This window comes from Tyto alba, unplaced genomic scaffold, assembly GCF_018691265.1.
Source record: "Tyto alba isolate M040663 unplaced genomic scaffold, T.alba_DEE_v4.0 Super-Scaffold_26, whole genome shotgun sequence".
Classification (NCBI taxonomy): domain Eukaryota; kingdom Metazoa; phylum Chordata; class Aves; order Strigiformes; family Tytonidae; genus Tyto; species Tyto alba.
Window position 1 is genome coordinate 2,256,423 of NW_024881300.1, and position 22,592 is coordinate 2,279,014.

At 55.1% G+C, this 22,592-nt stretch overlaps 1 protein-coding gene across 2 annotated transcripts in view; it reads left to right on the plus strand.

Moving 5' to 3' along the window:
- VAC14 (VAC14 component of PIKFYVE complex) overlaps nucleotides 1-22,592 on the plus strand; it is a 64,195-nt gene that overhangs the window by 4,936 nt on the left and 36,667 nt on the right. For both annotated transcript variants that reach the window (XR_006165732.1, XM_042797497.1), the window contains exons 3-12: nucleotides 1,359-1,526; nucleotides 2,162-2,224; nucleotides 3,248-3,355; nucleotides 4,154-4,263; nucleotides 5,249-5,355; nucleotides 6,332-6,466; nucleotides 6,757-6,909; nucleotides 8,840-8,900; nucleotides 15,754-15,898; nucleotides 16,177-16,242. Coding sequence is in view for 1 of the 2 variants with exons in the window: in XM_042797497.1 (XP_042653431.1) it covers nucleotides 1,359-1,526; nucleotides 2,162-2,224; nucleotides 3,248-3,355; nucleotides 4,154-4,263; nucleotides 5,249-5,355; nucleotides 6,332-6,466; nucleotides 6,757-6,909; nucleotides 8,840-8,900; nucleotides 15,754-15,898; nucleotides 16,177-16,242 (1,116 nt within the window). In the remaining variant the exon portion in view is untranslated. The remainder of the gene's footprint in view (nucleotides 1-1,358; nucleotides 1,527-2,161; nucleotides 2,225-3,247; nucleotides 3,356-4,153; nucleotides 4,264-5,248; nucleotides 5,356-6,331; nucleotides 6,467-6,756; nucleotides 6,910-8,839; nucleotides 8,901-15,753; nucleotides 15,899-16,176; nucleotides 16,243-22,592) is intronic.

The following is a 22,592-nucleotide window of genomic DNA, read 5'->3' on the forward strand; positions in this document are numbered from 1 at the left end:
TCCTGTCTTTGTCCTCTTGTTAAAATGCAGAATCTCTTTGCAAAACCTCCTCCCCAGGATGAGCATCGCTCTGCTCTGCCCTCAGCCCAGGCACGTAAGCCACCTCCTCCTCCTGCACAGCGTGGGGACAGCTGGCTCTGGGGGATGGAGGGTTTGCTCGTAGTGGCCTTGAGGAGCCCTGATTAGACTTGGAGTTGAGTCTTTAATCTGCTAGTCCATGTGTTGTTGGTTTTCTTATCACCTCCTTTGCTAGACACTCAGGAAATGCCAGCCTGTTTCCCCAAAGTAGGGGTTTTAACTTCAAAACAAACCAACCTCCTGCCTCCACCTCCAGGTTTGACTGAAACTCCTGCTGCGCTGGTGAATCCTGAAGCAAAAGTCTTTTGGGCTGGGGAGCAACTGCATTAATGAGTATATTAGCTTGTGGCTGGAGTCAGGGTGAGCCGAGCGTAGCTCTTCCACGGTGCAGGAGGACAAACTTCAGCGTGCAATGCGAATCTTGCCCAGGAATCAGAGCCCCACAGTCACTTCGTCCAACAGATGTGTCCAGCTGTTGTAGGTCCTTGTCCATAAGCAGCTGCACAGGCTGTAGCTGCTCCTCTTCTGGTAGCTGGGACCACGGTTGAGTTGGTGTTTCTGGAGAGAACAGGGCAGGAAGGTGCTTTGGGGACAGCCACTTGTCTTTCTTTTTGTGAGGCCTTTATCACCAGCTCTTCCACGCTACCCAGCTCCTGGCGTTACAAAGAGTAACCCAACAGACCAAGGGCTTCTTTGCTTAACTGAAGGTGCAGGTGGGCTTGATCTGTCGCTGTTTGAGACGTTCTCCCTGGTCCTGGAATCCTGGGTGGGTTTACACCAAAACCAGCCGGCAGAGTGGGATAAATCCCGGCCGACAGCTGACTGCCCCAAGGGCTGGCAACCGCTGGCTTTGCTGGGGACCTGCCTCATCTCCTGCCTGCAGGGCAGAGGAAAGCAGGGCTGGATTTCTCCGTGGACCGGTCTCGAGTGGAGAAGAACAGCGTGCGGCAGGAGGCAGCCCCTCTTGCTCTGAAAGGTGCTGGGCACAGACGGTAAATAACTGCCCACGCGTCCTCCGCGTGTCTGGGAATCAAAACCAGGCAAGCACAGCAGCAGTAATCACTTCAGTTGCTGGTGTAGACACCCTTGAAACAATTTCTCAGCCTGGTCAGGTGACCATCACTACCTGAATAATAGTATTTAAAATTCATTAATAAATCCTGTGCAGCACAGGTGTACTAAGCCATCACGGGTCTGAATTTTTTGCAGTATGTCCCAGGGCCGCCCCATCCCTTCCCACAGCATGGTCCTCAGCTAACCAGTCTCCTCCCGTCCACCAGGACTCTGGGCTTTACCTGAAGGAGCTGATTGAGCCGGTGCTGACGTGTTTCAATGACGCCGATAGCCGGCTGCGGTACTACGCTTGCGAGGCCCTCTACAACATTGTCAAGGTGGCCCGGGGCTCCGTCCTCCCACACTTCAACGTGCTCTTCGATGGCCTCAGCAAGGTAAGAAGCTTCCTCTCGATGCCCACGTGTTTTTCTTTCCCACTCTGGAGAAGTAAGACTTGTTCTTTAGTCCTTATCTTCTCTGGGTCAAACAAACCAAGTTGTCCAAGATCTTCTTTCCAAGTAAACTGGTTTGCTTTGACCCAGGCAGGTCTGAAGGACTGAATGAGCAGTTTCTGCAGCAGCACACTGGCCACTGATGTTGTGGGTGCTGGAGTTCGCTGTACGATACCTTGTTCTCTGTCCTCACCTCCAGGATGTATCTTCCCACTTCTTGTTGAGTGGTATTAGGAAGGCGGGGTGCCTCTGCAGCTCTATGGCTTCATGGGGTCTGTAGGGTCAAAGCCTGTACTTTGCAGCTTTTCACTGGAAACGTGTATTTCTTTGTCACTTGAGATGGGCTGCTGGTCCATAAAAACATACGTAGCTGGGGAGGTGATGGGTGCTCGGTATCCCCCTTAGGAAGTCTCTCGGAAGAATTTTTTGGATCCTGATGAGGAGTTGGAGATAAAGGGGCTTCTCTGTGTCTGTCCATGTAATGCCGAAGCAGAGCAGTGGTCCTGTGAGCGTGCTGGGAGCTCAGCTGCAGAGCTGGGAGCCACTGCTGCAATGGCTCCTGTTTCTGTTGTTCACAGCTGGCTGCTGATCCCGACCCGAACGTCAAAAGCGGCTCCGAGCTCCTCGATCGGCTTCTCAAGGTATTTTCCCTCTCCAGCTGTGAATCCTTGGTGCAGGCTGCAGGCATGTCCTGGCTGAGGACACGTCAGTCCCTGAGGCTGCAGCAACAAAAGCCATCCCAGCTCAGTGATATGGCTACTGTCAAAACATTTATTTCTCTCGCCAACAGCAGCCTCTGAGATTGAGGGTCTGGTGGTGATCTCAGGCAGCTGGGTTGAGGGGCTGGTAGGTTTTCACAGTGCCACGTGTGCGTTCAGCTCTTTGGAGCCAGGTGTCTGGGGAAGCCAAGTTTTAGTCCGAGCAGGGTTGCAGCCCTGTCCCAGGCAGCAGAATCGCTGTGCCTCTACTTTTTCTCTCTTCTCTGAGTGAGTAGCGATGCAAGCAGAGCTACTCTGCTGCTGCTTCAGGGTGGAGGGGCTCAGTTCCCGTTCCTGTTCTGCCTGTCCACAGGCTTTGACTCTTGCAGACTTCCCAGTTCCTTTTCTGCTTTTCAGAGGTGAGTGGCTCCCTGCCAGGTCCTGCCCTCACTCCTCGTTATCGCAGCAGTTAATGCAGTCTCTGCATCGTGTGCTGCAAACCTTCCTGCTGGGAGATCAGCTCCACCACGCTGGTGCGAGAGGCTTAGCCATGCAGCAAAATCCACCAAGCGTGTAGGAAGAGCTTTAAAGGAAAGCCAAGGGACTCTCCCACCCCTGATACACGTGGTTACATCAAAGGTGCTTGCTCATGTGTGCAACGCACTGCTGAGGCGTGAATATGAGAAGCTCCCATCCTCCTGTTTAGCCGGGCTGGTTCACAGCAGGCAGGAGCCTCCCCCTCTGGGTACGGTTCAGCATTAGTCCCTGCCCAAGGGGATTGCTAGCTTGTTGCCTGAATAAACCGCGTGATTCCTTCTCCCCAGGCCTCCTGACCCGCAGACCCATGCGTCAACTGCTTGTCATCTTTTTCCTGTCACATGCCTTAAAAAAAGGCTGGGTGGGGCTGGTTGTGTGGGCGTGGGGTGGTGGCCATCCCTCCTCACGCCCTCTGCTTGGGCTCTGCAGGACATCGTGACGGAGAGCAACCAGTTTGACTTGGTAGGCTTCATCCCACTGCTGCGCGAGAGGATTTACTCCAACAACCAGTATGCCCGCCAGTTCATCATATCCTGGGTAGGTACACGCGGCGCCACGCGTGCCTGCCGGTCCCAACCACGAAATCCTGTGACCTGGCAGCTTCCCAGCATGTGTCCGGGCAAACAGCAGATACCTGTGGTGATGTGTGAACTCAGGCACCTGAATTGACTTGTGTGGGGTTTTTAAGGCAGCAGTTTTTCACCTGCTTCTTGAAAACGCCATCTCCCTGTCACCTCGCTGCTGCAGTTGCAGGGATGTCATATCGCACTTAGCCCAACCTGGTTCAGGGTGTTGCACACCAAGTTAGAAAATAATGTCAAAGCATTGCGCGTATCAATAAATACGCTGTGGTCTAGAGGTTACAGTCTCCCAGGAAAGTGCCAGACTGCTCTCCATCACCCAGCGGTGATGGAGGGGTGTTGCTCTCCAGGAGGCAAGGTATCTCTACTTGCTGTCTCCTTTCTGTGCAAGGCAGGAGCTCTCAGTGCCTGGCCAGGATCTGGGGAGAGATGCGTGTCTCTGCGTTCTCTCTTTCAGCCATACTGTTTGTCATCCCAGGTCTGCCTGCATGTGTCTTGGCAATCATTCCTGATCCCTGCACTGTTTTACAGAGCTGTGACTGGAAATGTAGCACTGCTGTAGGCTGATCACTTGCTTCCTGTGCTAGCCCAGCTTCTTTCCAAGGTGGGCGACTCCACGCTGTCCTCTTGTCCTTCCTCTTTATCCCACACACCTCAGCTTGGAATTCCTCAGTGTCGCGCCAGATTTGTGCTGGTGATGTTAGTTAGCTTCTCTGAAACTCACCTCTTCTTTGTTATCCCTCCCCTGAGCTAGATCCTGGTCTTAGAATCTGTGCCTGACATCAACCTCTTGGATTACCTGCCAGAAATCCTGGATGGGCTTTTCCAGATCCTGGGAGACAACAGCAAGGAGATACGGAAAATGTGAGTGTGGAGGCTGGCTGGGGGCAAGGGCTGCGTCTTGCCCGCTGTCTGTCTGTCACCCTCTTCCTTTGTTTGCAACTCTTCTGTATAACTGCAGCGAAACCCCATGTGCGTGGTGGGAGACAGAGCAATCTGTCTGGCTTGGTCGGTGGATCAAAGCGTCCTTGGCAAGGGCCTCCCTGCCCCAGCTGCTTGTGGCTGTGGAGGACACCGTGGTCTGTGCTGGGGGACAAACTTTCAGCTCGGTTGAGCTGTCGCCTTCCCGCCCCTTGCAGCCAGCATCGGAGCTGCAGAGGCTCACGTGGGGCTTCCAGGATTGGGGGTGTGAGCTCTGTGAGCGCGCTTGCAGCGTGCACACCTCTCGGCAAGGTAGACCCCCGGCCCAACAGCTCCTGGGTGGAGGGGAGAAGCAAGCATTGTGAGCTTGCTCCTCGGCTCCATTGCTGCTCTCCAGACAGGCATTCTGAAGCGCAGGAGTGCCTGGGTGCTCTCAGGGAGGTCAGAGGATCTTGGTTTTTTGCGCTGGGAGAGGGTAACCAGACCTGTTTGGTAGGGCCTAAGTAAGTGGTGAGGCTGGCCTGGGTTTATCCCGCTGCCAAGCCCTCCTGGGTCCTCCCTGCTTCTTTGTTTCCCCGCATCCACATGTCGAGGAACAAGCACTGAAAGCTTTGGGTATCGCCCCCCGCTCTGTGCTCCCCATCCCAGACACCCCTCCATCTCCACAGAGCCTGTGTGGCTGGGGGGGGCGGGGGGGATTCCGGGCAGTCATCGCCTCCATCCTGGCAGCTGTGTGCTGTCTCTGCCTTGGAACAGGGCGAGCTTGCCAGCCTCGTTGTTCCCGGCCCTGCCCCGGCGCGGGGGCACGCCTGCCACGCTGCCACCACCCTTTCTAGGTACGCGTGCAGGAGGCCGCTCTCCCAAACTTCTCCGTGACTTCTCCGCCTAAGGCGACTGAGCGCTAACCAGCCGCTCTGCCTCTCCGCAGGTGCGAGGTGGCTCTCGGGGAGTTCCTCAAGGAGATCAAGAAGAATCCCCCCAGCGTCAAGTTTGCAGAAATGGCCAATATCCTGGTGATCCACTGCCAGGCAGCGGGTGGGTGCGCAGGACCAAGCAGCCTCCAGGTTTGCGGTGCCGACCATAAGTTCTGGCCGGGAGTTTTCCAGGAGTTTCACCAGCTCACCCGCTTGCCACTTCTTTGTCATTGTGCATCCAAATTCCACTGAAAGAGGGGAACAGGCAGCTCTCCCACAGCTGGCACGACAGCTCTTGCACTGCTGACCCCCCGGCCTCAAATACATTCCGTTCTGGCGTCCTCCTAAAGTGGAGGTGCCTGAAAGTAAAATATCTAGTGGTGGGTGGTATCTGTGGATATCCAACACATCTAGAAGGATCTTTTTAGAGGCTTATCTTAACCTCTGGTGGCACTGGGTGCGTAGGCAGGTCTGTTAGATGTGATGTGCCTGGTGCTTTGTGTTAGCGCTGCGCTGTAGCTCCTGTGGGTCTGGCTCTCTAGTCAGTGGCAGGGGGTTACAGCTGCAGCTGGAAGTGTTTCCTCAGAAGGATCTTGTCCCTGAGCTGTGCTTCTCGAGCTTGAACTGCTCTTTTAAACGTTGCTGGGTGGGAGTGGGTTTCTTGTGAGACAGAAAAATAGAAATAGATCGAGGCTGCTTGCTCTTGGTTAAACTGATGCCCGGTTTACACTGTTTAACTCTCAAATCTGACCGTGCATCAGCTGACTGCCCCAGCAGTGCTCCCGTGGTCATGCCAAGCATGACAGAGGAAATATCCCTATGCATTAGGAAGCTTGAACGGAATACTTGTCAACGAGGAAAACCCGGATTATGGATCGAACTGGGCTAACTCTGAAACCTAATTATTGTGTTTAATATCAACCTCACCGCAGATTTAGGTCTTACTTACCTCCTCTGGGGCTGAACTGTCCCAGACTAGGGTCTCTCTGGATGGAGCAGAGGCAGTTCTCTGCTTGCAGGTGGTCCTTGGCCTGCGGAGCTTGCTCAGGTGCCAGTGCTGTCCTTTCCCTCACCTTTGCTTGTCCCGTGTCTTCCAGATGACCTGATCCAGCTGACAGCCATGTGCTGGATGAGGGAGTTCATCCAACTGGCTGGCCGGGTGATGCTGCCTTACTCCTCAGGGATCCTGACCGCTGTCCTGCCGTGTCTCTCCTATGATGATCGCAAGAAGAGTATCCTTGTAACTCGGAGCTGCTCCTGTTCCTGCTACGGCAACCTGCAGGGAAGCGCCTGTTCCCTGCCCCTGGGGTGCTGCAGGGCCGGCTGCACGGCTGGAGAGGGCCAGGAGAAGTCCTCCCACCAAGTGTTAAAACCCACACCAGCCCTTTGGACGTGAGGGGGGGGTTTGCAGTAGCTGGGCTGGGACAGCCCTGGTGGGGCTGCGGTGGCTTCTCCGTGGCTGGCCAGATGTGGCACCTAGCCACGTGTGGGACTGAGTGTTCCTTACACTGCCTCCGCTCAGACATCAAGGAGGTGGCGAACGTGTGCAACCAGAGCCTGATGAAGCTGGTCATCCCAGAGGATGATGAAATGGATGAGGCCAAGCAGTCGATGACCCTACTGGCAGAGCCCACCCCGGAGGAGTCCGTCTCCAAGCCAGAGGCAGCACCCGGCGGTGAGTCCCCGTTGGTCTGAGCCATTAGAGGTGTGAGGAAGGTCAAGGGGAAAGTCCTCGAGAAGTTCTTGAGTTGGCTTGGGGCAGTTAAGGGCACGTGGGACCTCTGTGCTTTCTTTGAGCCTTGGGGTCCTGTTTCACAGCTAATCCTCTGCTGAGACAGACATGCTTGGTGCTGGCTGCATAGCAGGGTCACTGACCCGGCCTGGAGCCCAAGTTGGTGCTACAGTGCTGCATTCCCTGGGGAGCATCCCCATCCCCTCACCACGCTTCACTTCAACTCCGTCATTAAGATGACCCGAAAAAGATCATTTATAGTTAAACGTTTAGCATCTCACGACATGATGCGGGAGGAGAGCAGCCCACCTGTCCTGCAGTGGCTGGTTTGAAAGGAGCTGCCGCCACCCAAAGGAGAGCTCAGAGAGCTGTGTTAGTCCTGGGAGGGCATCGGCACGTGCGCCGAGGATGGGTAGAGAACAGAAAGGATTTTGGGTCCTTTCCAAATTCATGGTGCTCTTGAGACCATTGTACAGGTATTGACCCAGTCCTAAAATATCCGGAACAAAAAAGGCCAAAGTTTGCCAGTGGGATGGGACACCTGGATGAGTGTTTAAGTGAGAAGAAAATAAATGAAGAGGGGTCCAGCAGACAGGTGCCTGAAAACAGCAGTGGCTTTAGCCTTCCAGCATCCCTTTGATGCTGTTGTCCTGGGATGACTAAATGGTACTTTCAGCACATCTTTGTTGTCCGGGCGTGTGAAATGTGTGTAACATCTAAATCGCGTGGGCTAATCTGTGGTGGTCTTCTGGGGCTGAATGTTCAGGCCAGTGCTCTTGTGTAACACACCCGCAAGCGGCGTTTGGAAAATCCTGCCGTGCGAGAGAGCAGGAAAGTGGGAATTAAAAGGCTGAAGGGTTTTCTTGTACGACAGCGGCCGGGTGGAAGGCAGGGAGCTGCGTGGGGTGGCAGGGAGCTGCGTGGGGTGGCAGGGAGCTGCGTGGGGAGGCAGGGCTGGTAGGAGCAGGCAGCACACAGGGCAGCGCTGGTGGTTCTGTGGTAGAATTCTCGCCTGCCACACCGAGGCCTGGGTTTGATTCCAGGCCAACACAGCAGCTTTTTTGGAAGGGATGAAAGGGAAAAATTTCAGTGCTGTAGTGCAGCAGCAAAAAGTTTTCTCTTCTTCCTTATTCGTCTCGAGAACACCTCCTTTTATTCAAATCTGTTGCAGAAGAGCTTTAAAGCATCAACAGAAAGTTTAATTGCTTTAATCTCTGCCCCTTTGGTGTCAGACTGCACCTTTTGTATCACAAACTCTCAGCTCTGCTCCCTGGTTGTGCTGATGGGGCAGTGCCGCTCTGTGAGTAGAGGCTGTTGGCTCAAGGGAGCACAAAGAGCCGAGTTCATCCTGTCGTGCTTTGTCACCGCGCTTGTAGGACCCAGTTTGAGCATGGAGAGGAGGTTGGAAAGCTGGTCGGGTCACTTGGCTTCCACCTGAAGGAGAGCTGGCCGGGTGGAGATGTCCTGGGTTCTTTTCAGCCTTTCCTGTGCTGGTGTGATATCTCTAAGCATTGAAATCTGGACAACGGAAGGCAGCTCTGCCGTTCTGAGCTCCTCCCTTGAGAATGGTTGAAATCATCAGAGGGGTGTGTCTGGGTCCCCTTTACAGAGGAGGAGACCCAGTTTGGGGCAGAAGTCTGAAGCTGTGCATTTTGCATTTCGCTGGGTAGGTGCAGTCCTGTACCAGCTTCATCCAGTACCTCTGGCAGTGGAGAAGAGCTTGACAAGGAGTGTAAAAAGCTCACCTCAGGGTCGCTGGAGCCTCAGGTGATGGTGTCTTTGCAGAAGGTCACGCAGCTCTCCAGCCTCCCAGTCCTGCTCTCCACCTTCCCTGCCATCCCACTAACTGTGTCTCCTTTTTATTTGCCCCCAGGCTCTCTGGATGCATCTGGTGACTCCAACTTTAGCAACAGCAGTGTCTTCACAGTAACCAGGTAGGGTCTGTTCGTTGCTTCAGAGTGGCTTGAGAACAAGGGAAAGCTGCTCGGGGTAGAGACAGTGACTGAGAGGTGCTGACAAAGCTGTGGGGAAGGGTGGCCCGAGCTGAAAAGCAGTCAGGGTCCCCTGGGCCACAGTGGGGTGGATGGCTGGGGATGCTCTAGGAGTTGACTGCTTCTCTCTGATGCATTTGCACCAAAACGTCTTGACTTTATGGTAAACTGAGGTGTTTGCTCCCCCAGGAGCCCTTGCAAAGCCTGCAGAGATGTCTGGTGAGGCAGCAAGTCTCTCTGCACTCAGGAGTCTGCATCTCACCTGTCTTCAAGCCCCCAGGTTGGGCAAAAAAGGGTGAAGGCTGGGGAGAAGGTGGATGGTTGGTTTATGGCTCTTCTAGCGTGGCCAAAATAGGAGGTATTTGGTTCCCTCCTGCCTTTGCAGAGGAATGGTGGTAGAGGAACAGCGGTGTGCTGGTCTGCCAGAGGGGCAGAGACCTCGGGAGAAAGGTGGGGCTGACAGAAGAGCTTGGAGAGCACTGACCCTGCTTCACCTCACCGCGCCGTCCAGCTCCAGCCGCCGGAGAGGCGAGGGGTGTGGGCAGTGGTTTGCTGCCAGCCTGTCCCCCCTCCTCAAGCCTTGCGTGGCATTAGTCAGCCCCACGCCTGCAGAGAGCAGCTCCGTGCCCAGCACCATCTCTCCCAGGATCTCATCTAAACCATCTCTCCTGCAAATACCTTTCTTCCCATCCAGCTGTCGGTGAATTTGGGGACAAATCCGTCTGCTCTTATAATGCGTCTTTCCTCCTGCTGCCTGCAGTTCCTTTCCTCAAAGGTCATGATTTCCAACACTTTTATTGCGCTGATGCATATATTTATTTACTGTTGTGGGCCTCAAAATAGGATGGATTACTCTATCTGCATCCTACCGACGAGGTTAATGTGTGACGCCCATCATAATGCATCCCAGAGCAATGCAAGCATCAGCTTTTCAGGTTGATGGTCTGTATCCTCTGTTCCTTTTTTGCAGTCCTGCAAAGCCCAGCTGCTCCCTGCTCTTAATGATGCCCTTAATTTTTTCCTCTCTTGAAAGTACAGATCTTGTCATTTGCGCCTAGGTTTTGTTTCACGGCCGTTAAATGGTTTTCCCTGGCTTTTCTGCAATTGCTGCGTCCTGGCCCTGCTCAGCCCTTAAAGCTTAGCAGGTGCAGAAGCAGGCGTGCGTAGGGCTCAAATTGGGGAAGGAAAGCGAGAGGTGCCGAGTCCAGGAGGCCGAGTGATAACTGCGGCTCTGTGCTGAAGAGCTTGTATCTGTGGGAGAGAGGGAGTGCAGGCAGAAGCAGGGAGAGCTGGAGTGACTTGGTCACGGTGTCACCAAGAGCCAGGAGGAGAACGGCTGCCCCAGCTGAAGCAGTCTGCCCCAAGCCCTGGGGAAAACCATCTGGGGCAGCAGGCGAGACCCTTCCTGTCTCTAAGAGACCTGGTTTTGCAGAGGGACTTGTTCTTGAGCGATCCTAAGCCCTTTTAAACAGGAGACTCCAGGTTTTATCCTGGGGTTTACCTGCCCTGAAGCCCATTTCCCCACCCTGTGTGACCTCTCTGCTGGCCCGCTGTCGGGACCTGTAACATTTTTCCCGTGGCACCCGTTGTGGGGGGGGACTGGCACAGGGTTAGGGGGCTCTACGTGCCCGACGGCAGCCGTGGACGTCTGCCCAGGGCTCCATCTATTGCTCAGGCTGCCTGGCTCAGCCCCGGAGCCAGAGGAAGGCGAGAGCTGGCACCTGTAGCCAGTTGCAGCCGTAGCTCCCACCAGGGGAGCAGGCGGCTGCCAGCCTACCGAATGCCCACTGGGTGTCAAGACAGGACCGCAGGAAACGCTTGCGTTGGCTTTGGAAAGCCTGCAAGCAGAGGAAGTTGCAGCTGCCTTTTAAGATGAAGTCACTCTTTGCTTGTGTTTTTGTTCGTTCACCACCCCCCCCCCCTTTCCTCCTGCTTCCCCCAGTCTCCTCCGGCGGGCGAGCGATGGAGCGTGGCCCAGCGCCAGGCGTCCGGCTCTCACGCCCCCCCTTTCTCCTGCCCTCCCCACGCTGCGGCAGCGGCGAAAGGCAGAGGACCTCGGTCGGGGGGGGGGGGGGGCAGAGGAGCTCGTGGCCCCGGCGTCTGCAGAGAGGGGACGCCTTCCGTCGAGATGCCGTCCCAAGGAGATGCTGATGAGGTCTGAGCGCTTGGTAGACGGGACGCTGGGCACGTTCCTGGGGCCGCAGGCTGGTGCACGCAGCCCGCCCTCCCGCTCCTCAAACGTGCCGTTGGCAATCCAAAATGCTTCCGGGGTGGTTGCCAGCCTCCTGGTGGCATTCGCTGGGAAATGGGGACCGTGTCCGTGCCGGGATGGAAACTGGCTCCCGGGAGAGCCTGGCTGGAGGAGCTGCGGGGCTCCCCGTGCGGGTGGGGGTCCCCGCTTCCAGCTTCTGCAAAAGCTGTCTTTGGCAGTGGACCAGAACCGTGTTTCGGAGGCGCCGGAGCCTTCCCGTGGCCTAGCTGACCCCGCCGATGCCGCGACCGCTGGTGTGAGCCCGGATGAGGAAGGGGAGGTGGAAGCGTGGCTGCTGGAGCAGAGCCAGGGCTTCCTTCCGTCGCCCTGAGCTGCTGCAGGAGAAGATGCAGATGGTCTGTCCCGCGTCGCTGGACCGAAACACCCGGAAAGTGCCTCTTGTGACTGCATCGGTGTCTCAACACAAGACCTGGATGGTTTGAGACAACTTCCTAACCATGCTGCTGGCCAGGCACGGCTGGCAAGCGGTCGGCAGGGCTGTCCCAGTTAAAGGTGTGGCAGTTGGACAAGGGCTGCAATCCCTCACCAAACTAGACAAGGGACACAGGGGGGGTCCAGAAGAGCCATTGTGGTCCTTCCTGATGCAAGGAAGGCTTCTTGGTTTGGGTAGTGTTCAGCAGCACATGAACATGTAAAGCTGCCTGAAAGGACAAACGGCTGCCACGTGGCTAAACTGCCCAAGACTGTATTTAAATTGGACTTTTAAACATGGTAATTAGGGCCTAGTACAAAGCTAAAATTGCTGCTGCTTGTCTTGTGCTGGAAGTTGTCATAGCCCCGTGCCCAGAGCCTGGCACACCTCGGGGGTGCAGCTGGGGAGCACATCGAGGTGGTGAGCGCGGGTAGGGGGGTAGGGATGGTGCTGGGTGCCCTGCAGCACCCAGGGGACAGTTGGCTGAAGGCAGCACCGTGGCTTTACTTTGAGCTCATGCACCAAGCCTGCCTCAGGGTCCCGTTCTCCAGCAGCTTGTCTGACAGAGTCCGCCTTGCTGCAGTTTTCGGGTCCAAGGCGTCCTCTTGAGGAGGCTCATCCCGGCCCTCATCTCCAGCCTGGAGCGAGGAGATGGTTCCCTTCACCGCATCCACCGCGTGGATGAGCTGGAGGGGGACCTCGGGCACGCTACCCCAACCCTTCTCACGGCGATCTACAGCTCCTTGGACTGGATGCCTCTCCCTAGGCCTTAGCCTCATCGCTTCCCTGGGAGATCGGCGTGCGCCAGTGCTGCAGGCACTTCCAGTACTTGGACCCCAGAGTAAGCAGAAGGAAGCCAAAAGAGCCAAAACGAGAGCGATGGAGGACGAGAAAGCGACAGCTTGTGGGACCGATAGCAGAGAGGAGCTATTTACCTCCTGGCCGCTGGCTCGAGCCCGTTGAGCAGCACAGCTGCCAGCCCGTATGGGAGCTGCCCTTGTGACTTGGACCACAATGAAAGAACCTGGATATTTCCACCCTTGGCAAGGCCGCTTAAAGGCTAGAGCCTGGCCTAGACCTTAACCTTGTCTGAAAATGGGGTCAGGAAAGCAGCTGGGCCAGGCAGGAGGCCAGGAGGGAGATGGCAGCTCAGGCATTGGCAGAGAAAAGGCGACTGCCGAGGAGAGAGATGGCAGAAGCCCTTGAGGAAAAAGGGAGAAATGAGAAAATGAGTTGATAAGGGACACGGGGTGAAAAACATCACTGTGGGTTGAGCGCAGTGGGAAAGTGAGCTCTGTTCCCGTGCTGGAGGATGCTTTCTGAGAAGGGGGTACGTGCTGGGGGAGTGGGTCTCCTGCCCCAACGCTCATCTTGAGGGGGAAGGCACCAGTACCCAGAGGTGAGAGCCTGGTACAGCTCCCATTATTGCTCAGTTCGCCCTAAAAACATGCTCTCGCCCTCACAGGCGAACCGCAGAGGCGGCGCCAGGGCCGTGTTCATCCTCTGGAGGAGAATCTGGGGTAGTGGGTTAGATGGAAGCGCTTGCATCTGACATCTGCCCTGCCACAGATGCCGGCGCTGGGAGGCGGCGGGGCAGGCCCAGAGGATTGTATGAACACGGTGCCGTTCCTGCTGCTCCCTCTCGGCGCTGCCTGGGGATTAAGGAGAGCCGGGGCGAGCTGCGAGCCCGCTTTGGAGCTGCAACCATGGCAGCTCTCACCGTGCTCGGCTGCTGCCTTCCCCCTTGGAAAGGCGGCAGCCCGCCGGGCATCCAGTGCAGCCCCGTCTCAGGGGCAGAGGAGCGTGGTCAGTTGGGAGATTTTTAGCCCGGTTTCACATGTTCATCGGACCTCTTGCCTTTCAGGAGGGTGCCCTGGTTTTGTGCTGAGTAAACGAGCTGCTTCTCCGCTGGCAACACCCCCCCCCCCCCAAAAAAAAAAAAAGGTTTATCTTGGCAGATGTGGGGAGAGGATAGCTGGAGAGGAGCTTTGCCGGCCGCCATCCCCTTTCGCAGGAGCTGAGCCCTGGGGTGATGGAGGTGGCACGACTGGGGTCTGGCTGACTCAAGGTGAGCCTGGCACTGCCAACCACCTCCTGGGGTCAGCTCGGGTGGATTTTTGACTTGAGCCACCCAGGCTCTGCCCACAGCCCGCTCCCGTGCCGTTGCTGCATCCCTGGGGAAGGGGTTTTCACGAGCAGCTTTGGCACGAGCCGGGCTGGAAATGGCTTGTTGCTGTGCTGGCAGCAGTTCAGCATCCCCCCTCTAACGATACCACCCCGTGTCCTCCCCCCCTGCCTCGCAGCAGCGCGGAGCTGGTGGACGTGACAGCGTCGAGGCCACCTCTGAACCCGCCAGCTTTTTTTCTCCATCCTGCGCAGGCGACATGTATTTTGGCGTGGAGATGTAATCGGGTCAAGGACTCGTGCTCCTCTTCCATCAGGAGCCCCGTGCCAGGTTGGTGACAGGCTGCACCGCTGCAGAGGGAGCTCGTTTTGCAGGAAAACCAGATACGGGCTCTTTCAGGCTGGCTTAGTGGCCTTGGACACTGCTCCCTTGGACTTGTCCTCTCCCAAACTCCCCGTGCTCTGGGTCCCTCCTTCCCCTCGGTTCTGCATGTCTGAGCGTTTGGCCCCCGGCTGTTGTTTGCAACATCAAAGCGAAACTTAGTCCAACTCCAAATGCAATTTGCCGACCCCAGCATCTGTTACGTGAGGCAGATCAAGCAGTCAGATATCTGCAGGGCTGTGAGGGGCCACAGCCTCCTCGTCTCGCCCTTAGAATGTGCGTCCTGGGGAAGATCAAATCCTATTAAGCTGCAGCTCTACTTGCAAATTATACCGTGAGAAATCTGCCCCTTAGGATTTCTTATCAAACAAGACACAGTGCAGCTCTGCGCACGCTACAGAAATCGGCAAGAGTCTGGTCCAGCCTTGAATAATTCAGTAGCTTGGGTAGGACAGGAGTGATTTAGCTCTTCAGTGCAGCTGCCTCTTGGAGGTCTGCTTCAACCATCTCGGCTCCAACCATCTCTCCTTAACGTAGTCTCCTGCAACGGATACTTCCTATGTCCTTGCTGTTGGAAGAGGTGGGAAACCATCAGGTAGACTTCAGGATCACAAACAGGACAGAAAAAAATGCTGTGACATGACCTCTTCTGCTTCAGGGTCATCTGTCCCAATGCAGGCTCCAACAGTTTGGGCGAAAACTGTGGAGTTTTTCACCATAATAAGAACAAAGGGTCTGCAGGCTGTCAGTGTTACAAAAGGGGCAATGTCCCAGTGAGCTGAGGGAGTCGTTTGCTTTCATCCCTGGTTGATGATCAAGAATTATACCCATCTTTGGGGATGGCTTTGGGGAAACAAGATGATATTCTTGAGGCAGCCCTGTAGCGGAGAGCTGCGTCCCAAAACCACTTCCAGGCAGGGCACCATCCACAGTCCTCAGCACATGTCTGCTGGGAGTAGTGGAAACTGGATGTCCTCACCTGGTTTGGGTGGCCCCAACTAATGGAGTTTGAGGACGGGTGGGTTGATGTTCTCCGGAGATGCTTGAGCTGGTCAAACCTGAGTTGGATTCTGAGTGTGTTTTATGGATCTCTAGTCTTTGAATCCCAAAACTGGTGACTGCAATATGGACCAGTTTCTCAACACAGCCATGGTACTGGCTTCGTCTAGTGTGGTGTCTTGTCATGGGTAGGTACCAGCTGTTTTGGGAAAGCGGTAGACCTTCAAGCCGGGAAGATTTCTGTTGTTTCCAAAGTGAGTTTTTGGTGTGCTGCTGTGTCTCTCGTTGTGCTTCCCCATCTCACAATGCCAGTCAGAAGCTACTTACGCCACATGGGCAAACCTGGAGCTTGCTTCCTGGCTGTCCTAAGTCTTGAAGACACGAGCACAGTTGTTGGGTTTGCCATGAGCAGGTCTGGATGCCCAGAATAGGACGTGTGGGTGCCCAGGCTGAGCAGGACAGGAGCAGGCCAAGGGGACAGTTGAGGTTTCTTAGGGTTTGAGCTGAGGCGTTTGATGCAGCCTCTGGTGTGTTGTAGACCTCCCCACGGTGGGAGGAGCGAGTTGGACATTACAGCACTGAACCAACCTCTCTCCTTTCCGTGCAGCTCTGAGAGGATCCAGGTGACCCTGAACCTGGATGGAATAGTTCAGGTGCTGGACTGCCACCTTCATGACACGTCCATTGGGATGATGACTAGAATTGCAGTCCTGAAATGGCTCTACCACTTGTACATCAAGACTCCTCGTAAGGTAGGTCAGGGTCTCGGCACGTGAGCTGAGCTTGTCCACTCCCAGCCTGTTCCTTGCCTTTGAATTGTCTGTAATTATCTTGGGTAGCCTTGCAACCAAGTGTCCACCTGCCTTTTCTGAAAAGGCTTTGGCTGCTGGCTACCCAGTAGCTCAAGGAAGAAGAGCTCTGCATCTCAGATGGAAAATGCTGGTGAAGCTTTCAGCAGGCTCCCCTGGGGTGAGGGGTCCTGTGGCAGGGGGGTGACCAGGACTCATGCCATCCATCTTTCTGGTTCTAGATGTTCCGACACACCGACAGCCTCTTCCCCATCTTGCTGCGGACCCTCTCAGATGAGTCGGATGAGGTAAGTGCTGCAGAAGTCCTCCTTACTGTCTCTGCATCTAGCTAGGCTTTGGATCTTTTGGATTGAACCAAGGGATTTTGTTGAGGCTTGGCCACTGGTGGCACTGGGCAGTTTAACGCTGTTGGCTAAACTGATGAAGACCCAATGCAGAGCCTGCAGGTAGCTCCCTGACTGAAAGCCCTGTTGCCTCGGTTAGGCTGGTGTGTTTGGGACCTTCTGTCTGTATAAACTGCCTTCTCCATCTCTGAGAGCTGTTCCTTCAAATCCAACTCCTAAAAATCCTTTTTGCCTGCCTGGGAAGACAGCTGGGGCTTCCAGTCCCAGGGCTGATGTCTTTCCCAGGGAGCTGGTTTGTGGTCAGATCCTTGGCGAGTGGGAATTTGGGCACCATGCAACAGCTCTACAGGGATGCGAGGGGGAACGTGTCCAGCCAGCACTGCAAAAAATCCAAGTTGTGAGGCGGTTAAGCGGCACCCACTGCTAGCAGGGCAGCATCAGCTTTGCCTGGTGGGGCTGCAGTAGATGCCTGGTAGCACCAGGCTGGCTGGGAACCGTTGGGCTTGGAAGTGAGCAAGGAAAATCAGGCAGCAGTGAGTGAAACAGCTTGCTCTGCCTTTGCCTTGCCCTCCCAGTGCAGAGCTCTTCCTCTCCCAGGCTGCTCCCTTCCCAAGGCGCTGCACCATTTTCCCGTTTCCTTGTCTGTCTTCCTCTCTTCTCTGGTTCCAGTCATCTCAATTTTGGTGTGTTTGTCATGTTCTCTCCCTCTCCATTGCACCCTGGAGCATTTCTAGTGCTTGGGTGGGAGGCTGGCAGCCTCAGCACACAACTGGCCCAGCCACTGGTAGCGCTTCTACCATCAGCTGGATACCTCTTGCCCAGAGCTGCCAATGATCCTGACTGGTTTCTCAGCCCAGACCTTCCGCATGGAATAAAAATCATGTGCTATCTGCTTTGGCTTGCACGCTCAGGGCATCAAACCCCAACCCCGCAATAAATCCCATGTGTGAGGGGGTTGTTAAGAGAGGAGGGAAGGGAATAAGCAAGCGAGGGAATGACTTGCAAAGGCAAGCGACTGCCTGGCCCTTTTCCATACCCTGCTGCTTACGATGCAAACCTTTCCAAAAGAGTCCCCAAGCACACATCTGCCTTTGCAACGCTCTAGAAAGCCTGCATCTTGCAGATAGTCTCTCCAGCTTGGCAGGAGATCGCAGTGAGTCATGTTGCAATTACACTGCTTATTAATATTTGAAAAAAACAGTGAAGAAAGGACCCTGGTGATGCATTTCCTCCATGTGACATAACCGGGAATGGCTCAAAAGTAATTTTAAGCTGATTTATTTAATCCTGTCTTCTATTTATTTAAATGTTTGGAGCGTTTTAGTTTTTTGTTTTTTTTTTTTCTAAGGAAATCCATAGACGAGTCTATCCATTAAACACCGCTGGCTCCCAACCAGATTTGCTGCTTTCTGCAGAGGAAATAGAACTGACCAAAATAGTAGGGGGGTTTTGAGCTGGGCATTTTTGGGAACTATGAGGACAGACTGAGCTAGCTGACCTGCAGTGTCAGTGCCTATTAGAAAAGGGGACGCGGGGTACCCCCTTAGCCATTACTCCCTGCTCAGGACAGCGTTTGAATGCGCGTTCACGTCGTCCTGGAGCAGATCGAGTTCCCCAGCAGCTCTTGGCTGACGGGGCCGGGGATCACCGGGTTGGGGTGGGGTCCTGTGTGAACTAACCCATCAGCTCTCTGATGAGGAAGGATCTCCCTCCCCTTTCCAGCTAGGGCCCCGCACGTTGTAAGCTGTAGCACGAGGTGTACACGCATCTTCAGGGGGTTTTCTTGCTGTCTTCGTCCTGCGATGCTGCTCTCCCCAAGGGAACCTGGCTGGGCAGCAGCGCCAGCACCGTCTTTCTTCCCAGCAAGGTTGAACATCCTTTTGCAGTGCCTGCAGATCCCCTGGCCCCTGTGCACGGTTTGGAGGCTAGCTGTCACTCTCCCGACGCGCTCTGAAACTGTCCCGGCGCAGTTTTTTCTCACTAGCTCATCACCAAAGGAGAATCTGGCTTTGGAGGGTCAGGGCTTTGCATCGGACCGAAAGACCATGCTCAAGCCCCTTCTTTTTAAGGTCTGGTCTTGCTGAGCTGCTCCAAGTCTTTCTGTGCGCTTGCCATCAATAATCAAGCCCAAAGCAAGGAGGGGCTTGCGCTGGATGGAGCCGGATCCATGCCCTTTCAGTTGTCACGCCTGTTTTTATCGTTCAAGGTGTCGCACCACCTCCACCGTGCTGAACAGGGGCCAGTATCTCAGGATCCATCTGCAGCGTCCTGAGTCATCCCTGCCTTCCCTCCCCTTCCTACCCAGTCCTCCTGCGCCAGTAAAGAAATGGTCAAGAGACCTAGTTAAGATTCACAAAGGCAGCGCAGCGAAGTTGGAGCGGAGCTGAAGCAAGCAGTTCCCTTTGATATGTAGACAAGTCGGGGTCCAGGATTCCTGGCTGTCAGATGCTGTGCTGCTGCACTGCGTCGCCTCGTGCTGGTTCCCGTGCTTCCCGGGCAGGGACACGCTCCGTCCTGCATTTGAGACCTGGTTTTGAAGGCAATCGTTAAAAGCCCTGGTTAAAATTTGATGTGCTTAAAAACTTCCTTACGGCTCCAAGACTAACAGGGTCCTGCTGGGAGTGGGGTTTTCTGCATAAGCCGCTCCTTTCGCGGGCGGGACTCTTGCAGCCCCGACACCTGGTTGAAGAATTGATGTTGGGAAAGGTGAAAGGGCAAAGCCCAAGTGCCCTTTGGGAGGAGGTGGGTTGGACCTTTCCGCCCGCAGGTTAAAAGCGCTGCTGCTGGAAGGCACCGCTGAAAGGAAAAGCTGTCCTTCAGGTCATCTCCCTCTGCAAGCTCCTGGTGCAAAGGCAGCTTCTGACCTAGCTGTGGACCCAGGTGCTGAGTTCAAGTGGACACAACAGGCTGGGAGGGCATCTGTGAGAAAACTGTGAAGCAGTGACTCTGCTGCTTTTCTTTCTTTGCTTTGCTTTTTTTTTTTTTTTCCGTTCTCTGGCTCCGAAATGAAGTTGTTTCTTTACAGCTGAACATGTTCCTGTTTGCTTATCTGCTCCTCTTAATCTTGCTGGGGGTTGGAAGTTGTGCTGGGACTTTTTCCTGACTCATGCAGCAATGACGCATGAGGTAGAACCTGGTGTCTGATGTGAAGCAGGATAGGCTTCGGCTTCCTCTCCACCCCGCTAACGTGAAAACCTACCTGCGTTTATGCAGTGGCCAGGTAAGGCTTTGGATACAGCAAGAAGATCCAAATGATTTCGTAGCTTGCTCTTGGCAGCTCTATCTCCTAGAGCACCCCTCAGAAGTCTGCTCCTGGCATTGTCCAAGAATTGGTGCCCTTCCCTCCAGAGGGTTACCTGAGCCTGGGCTACCACTGCCCGTGGAGGGAGCGATGGACTCGAACGTCTGCATGACCTTCAAGCCAATTTCTCCACGCCAAGCTGCAACATTTGGCCTCTCTCTTGGGTTTCCAGTATTAAACCAGGAGAGGAGGAACCCCGGGTATGGTGGTATCCTGGTCTTCGACCCTCTCCTTTGCTGTTCAGTCCTCTGCCCTGCTCTCTGAGCTGTGCTGTCGTGCTAAATCCTGGCGAACCGCTCCCCTCGCGCCCGATTCCCAGCACAATGGAGCTGAACAAAAGCTTGTGCCAAAGCGAATAGCTGTCTTAGCGTGGTTTGGTTTGGAGCTTTGCTCTGTTGGTTTTAGAGCCGTTGGGCTCCAGCTTCCAGCCTTTAATTCGCCACTCAAAGCTACAAGGTACCGAAGCAGGGAGGCTACTTGTTTTCGAGAGGGGAGTTACGCTGAGGGTGAGCTTAGGACTGAAATGGTGGGGTACAGAGAGAGGTATATAATTTCACTCAGATGGTGGAAAATGTGGTCAGCCCAGCTTGCCATACGTGGAAGCAGCCCGTAAGCAGCCGTCTTAAAGCAGGGTGGGGTGATGCTTCCTCCAAGGACTCGAGGCATTTGCAAGGGCACTGGGTTGAAAGATAATCTGCGCGCCGCGTCGTGCAGGAATGGGAAGTTTCTTGGAGGGAGGGTGATCCACAGGGAGCTTCTTGGCTCAGCACTAGCTCCAGACCGTAACTGCATGGCTTACGTGTACATATGCATAGACAGTTTATACGTATACCTAACAACTAGTGGTAAACTGGTAGTCTGGGCTCAAGGTGGTGCTTGTAGCGTTCCTGGGTGAAGTCACGGAGCAGACAAAAGCCACAGAAAACCTGTCTGCCACGGAGGACAGGCAGTCCCTGTCCCGGGGAGCTGGCTTGGGGTGGGATGCCGGATTTGGGTGGGCTTGGTTTTGGGTGCCTGGCTCTCTGGGATTTGGAGGGAGGTGCTGGATGGGAGACAGGGTAGCAAATGAAAGCAAACCCTTTGCCTATCATAAACCCCTGAATCCGCAGGGGTTGCAGGCATCTAGCCCCCCACAGAGTGGCTCACAGGGATGCTCCAGGGCAGCTCCAGCTTCCCCCAGCCCCATCCGGCTGGCTGGACCTGTCCTGCCTCCTCTCCTGCCCTCGAAGGCATGAAGAAATACCCCCTCCCCACGACTGGCATCAGGTGGTACGTTAAGCTCCCCCCGTCTGCTAATTAAACACATTTAAAGAGGTGCTGTGAGCTGTGACGGTGCTCGTGCTCCTGCAGGCCTGGCCCTCGCACGCCCAGTAAGCAGGGACAAGCGGCGGGGTTGCAAAAGCAGGAGGGAGGATGTGGAGTTTTCAGGTTGCAGATTGGTTTCAGGTGGTTGTGGCCGTATGACCAAGTGACACCACCCCACCCCACCCCCCCCCCCCAAAAAAAAAAACCCACCTGTCTGCTGTATTCACTGATGCTGGGAGCACGTGTTAGCACGACCTGGCAGGATTTTGCCCTGGGGAGGAGAGGAGAAGCCCCCAGCCCTGCTGCCTTCCCTCTGCTCCCCATCCCCTCCCTGCTGCAAGCTGAAATCCGGTGGCTTTAAAGTGGGGGGGGTGGAAAAAAGGTCTTGGCAAGATCAGAGGATGAAAGTTGATGTGCCGGGGACCTGAAAAGAGGTCCAGTTAAATTAGTGTGGGAAGATTAATGTTTTTTTTTTCTTTTCTGTCTTTAAAGCCAGTGGAGGCGGGGGGGGGGACGCAAGTTTGCTTTTCACACATTGTGTGTCTGGGGCTCGGCCAGCCTAGCTGCTGGCTGCTCTTGGCTCCGGGACTGCCTGCCCGTGCTCTCCTCCCCTCCCCTGGCTACAGCTAAAAGGTTTGGAGGGATTAAAAAAAATAAAACAAAATAAATTAAGCCCTCTAGGGAAGCCTCAGTGCGCGCTGCAGCAGCGAGGGACTGCATTCAAGTGGTGGAGCAGGAGGAAGCTCCCGGCAGCATCCTCAGCTGGTCCCCACCAGGTCGCTTCTCCACCCCCCCTGCCTTGCCAGTCCTGGTAATGCCGTGGGTTTTTACCACGGCCTCCTTGATCTTGGTCCCCTTTGAAGAAGTACTTGCAGCCCTTAACCTTCTTGTTTCCCATCTTGGTAGCATCTATCTTCAGCTGAATTCCCAATCTTCTCCTTGGCAAGAATAACCTTGTCCCTGGTGTTTTGCGCCCCACTCTGTTGCCCAGGGAATACCCACCCTCTGGGACACCCAAGGCCACCCATGAACACCTCCCTGCTGCGCACAGGCATTTTAATCTTGTCACTTCCTTTTTTTTTTTTTTTTCCAATAAGCTTTTCCATAAATACCAGCAAAACCAGCACCTTCGGGAGCTCAGTCCCTATCCTCGCCATCGTGTGTGCCCCAGGAGCTGCAGCCTGCCCTGAGGGCCAGGTAGTCAACATGTGCTGAAGGGTCCTTAGTCTCGCTCCCCAGGGGATTTGGGGGTCACCTCTTCACCCTTTTCGACATGCTGGGGGCCAGCCCAACGTTTTGGCCGGAGGCAAATTCCTCTCCCCAAGAGCACTGAGACGATGCTTTGCACGCAGGAGGTGCAGCCCAACGGGGGGGCTGCTTTTCCCTTGAGCTGCCACTGGCAGAGCTGGTCTCTGCTCCCTTCAACCAGAACAAGCGGCAAATTAACCTGACCTAGATCTGGAGAAGCTGGAGAGACCGACAGTTTCGTGCGCCCTCAAAATCCATGCTCTAGAGGCGATACAGGGAGAATTCTTGCCTATTCCCAGAGAGGAGAGGTAGCAGCTTATTTATAACAGTCTGATAACCTGTTCTTAATCCCCCGGCCGTGCAAAGAGCTCGCCCCTCACCACGCTGGGACCGGCTCGCGACGTCGGCCGGGTCTCCCCATCCAGCGTGATGCTTCATC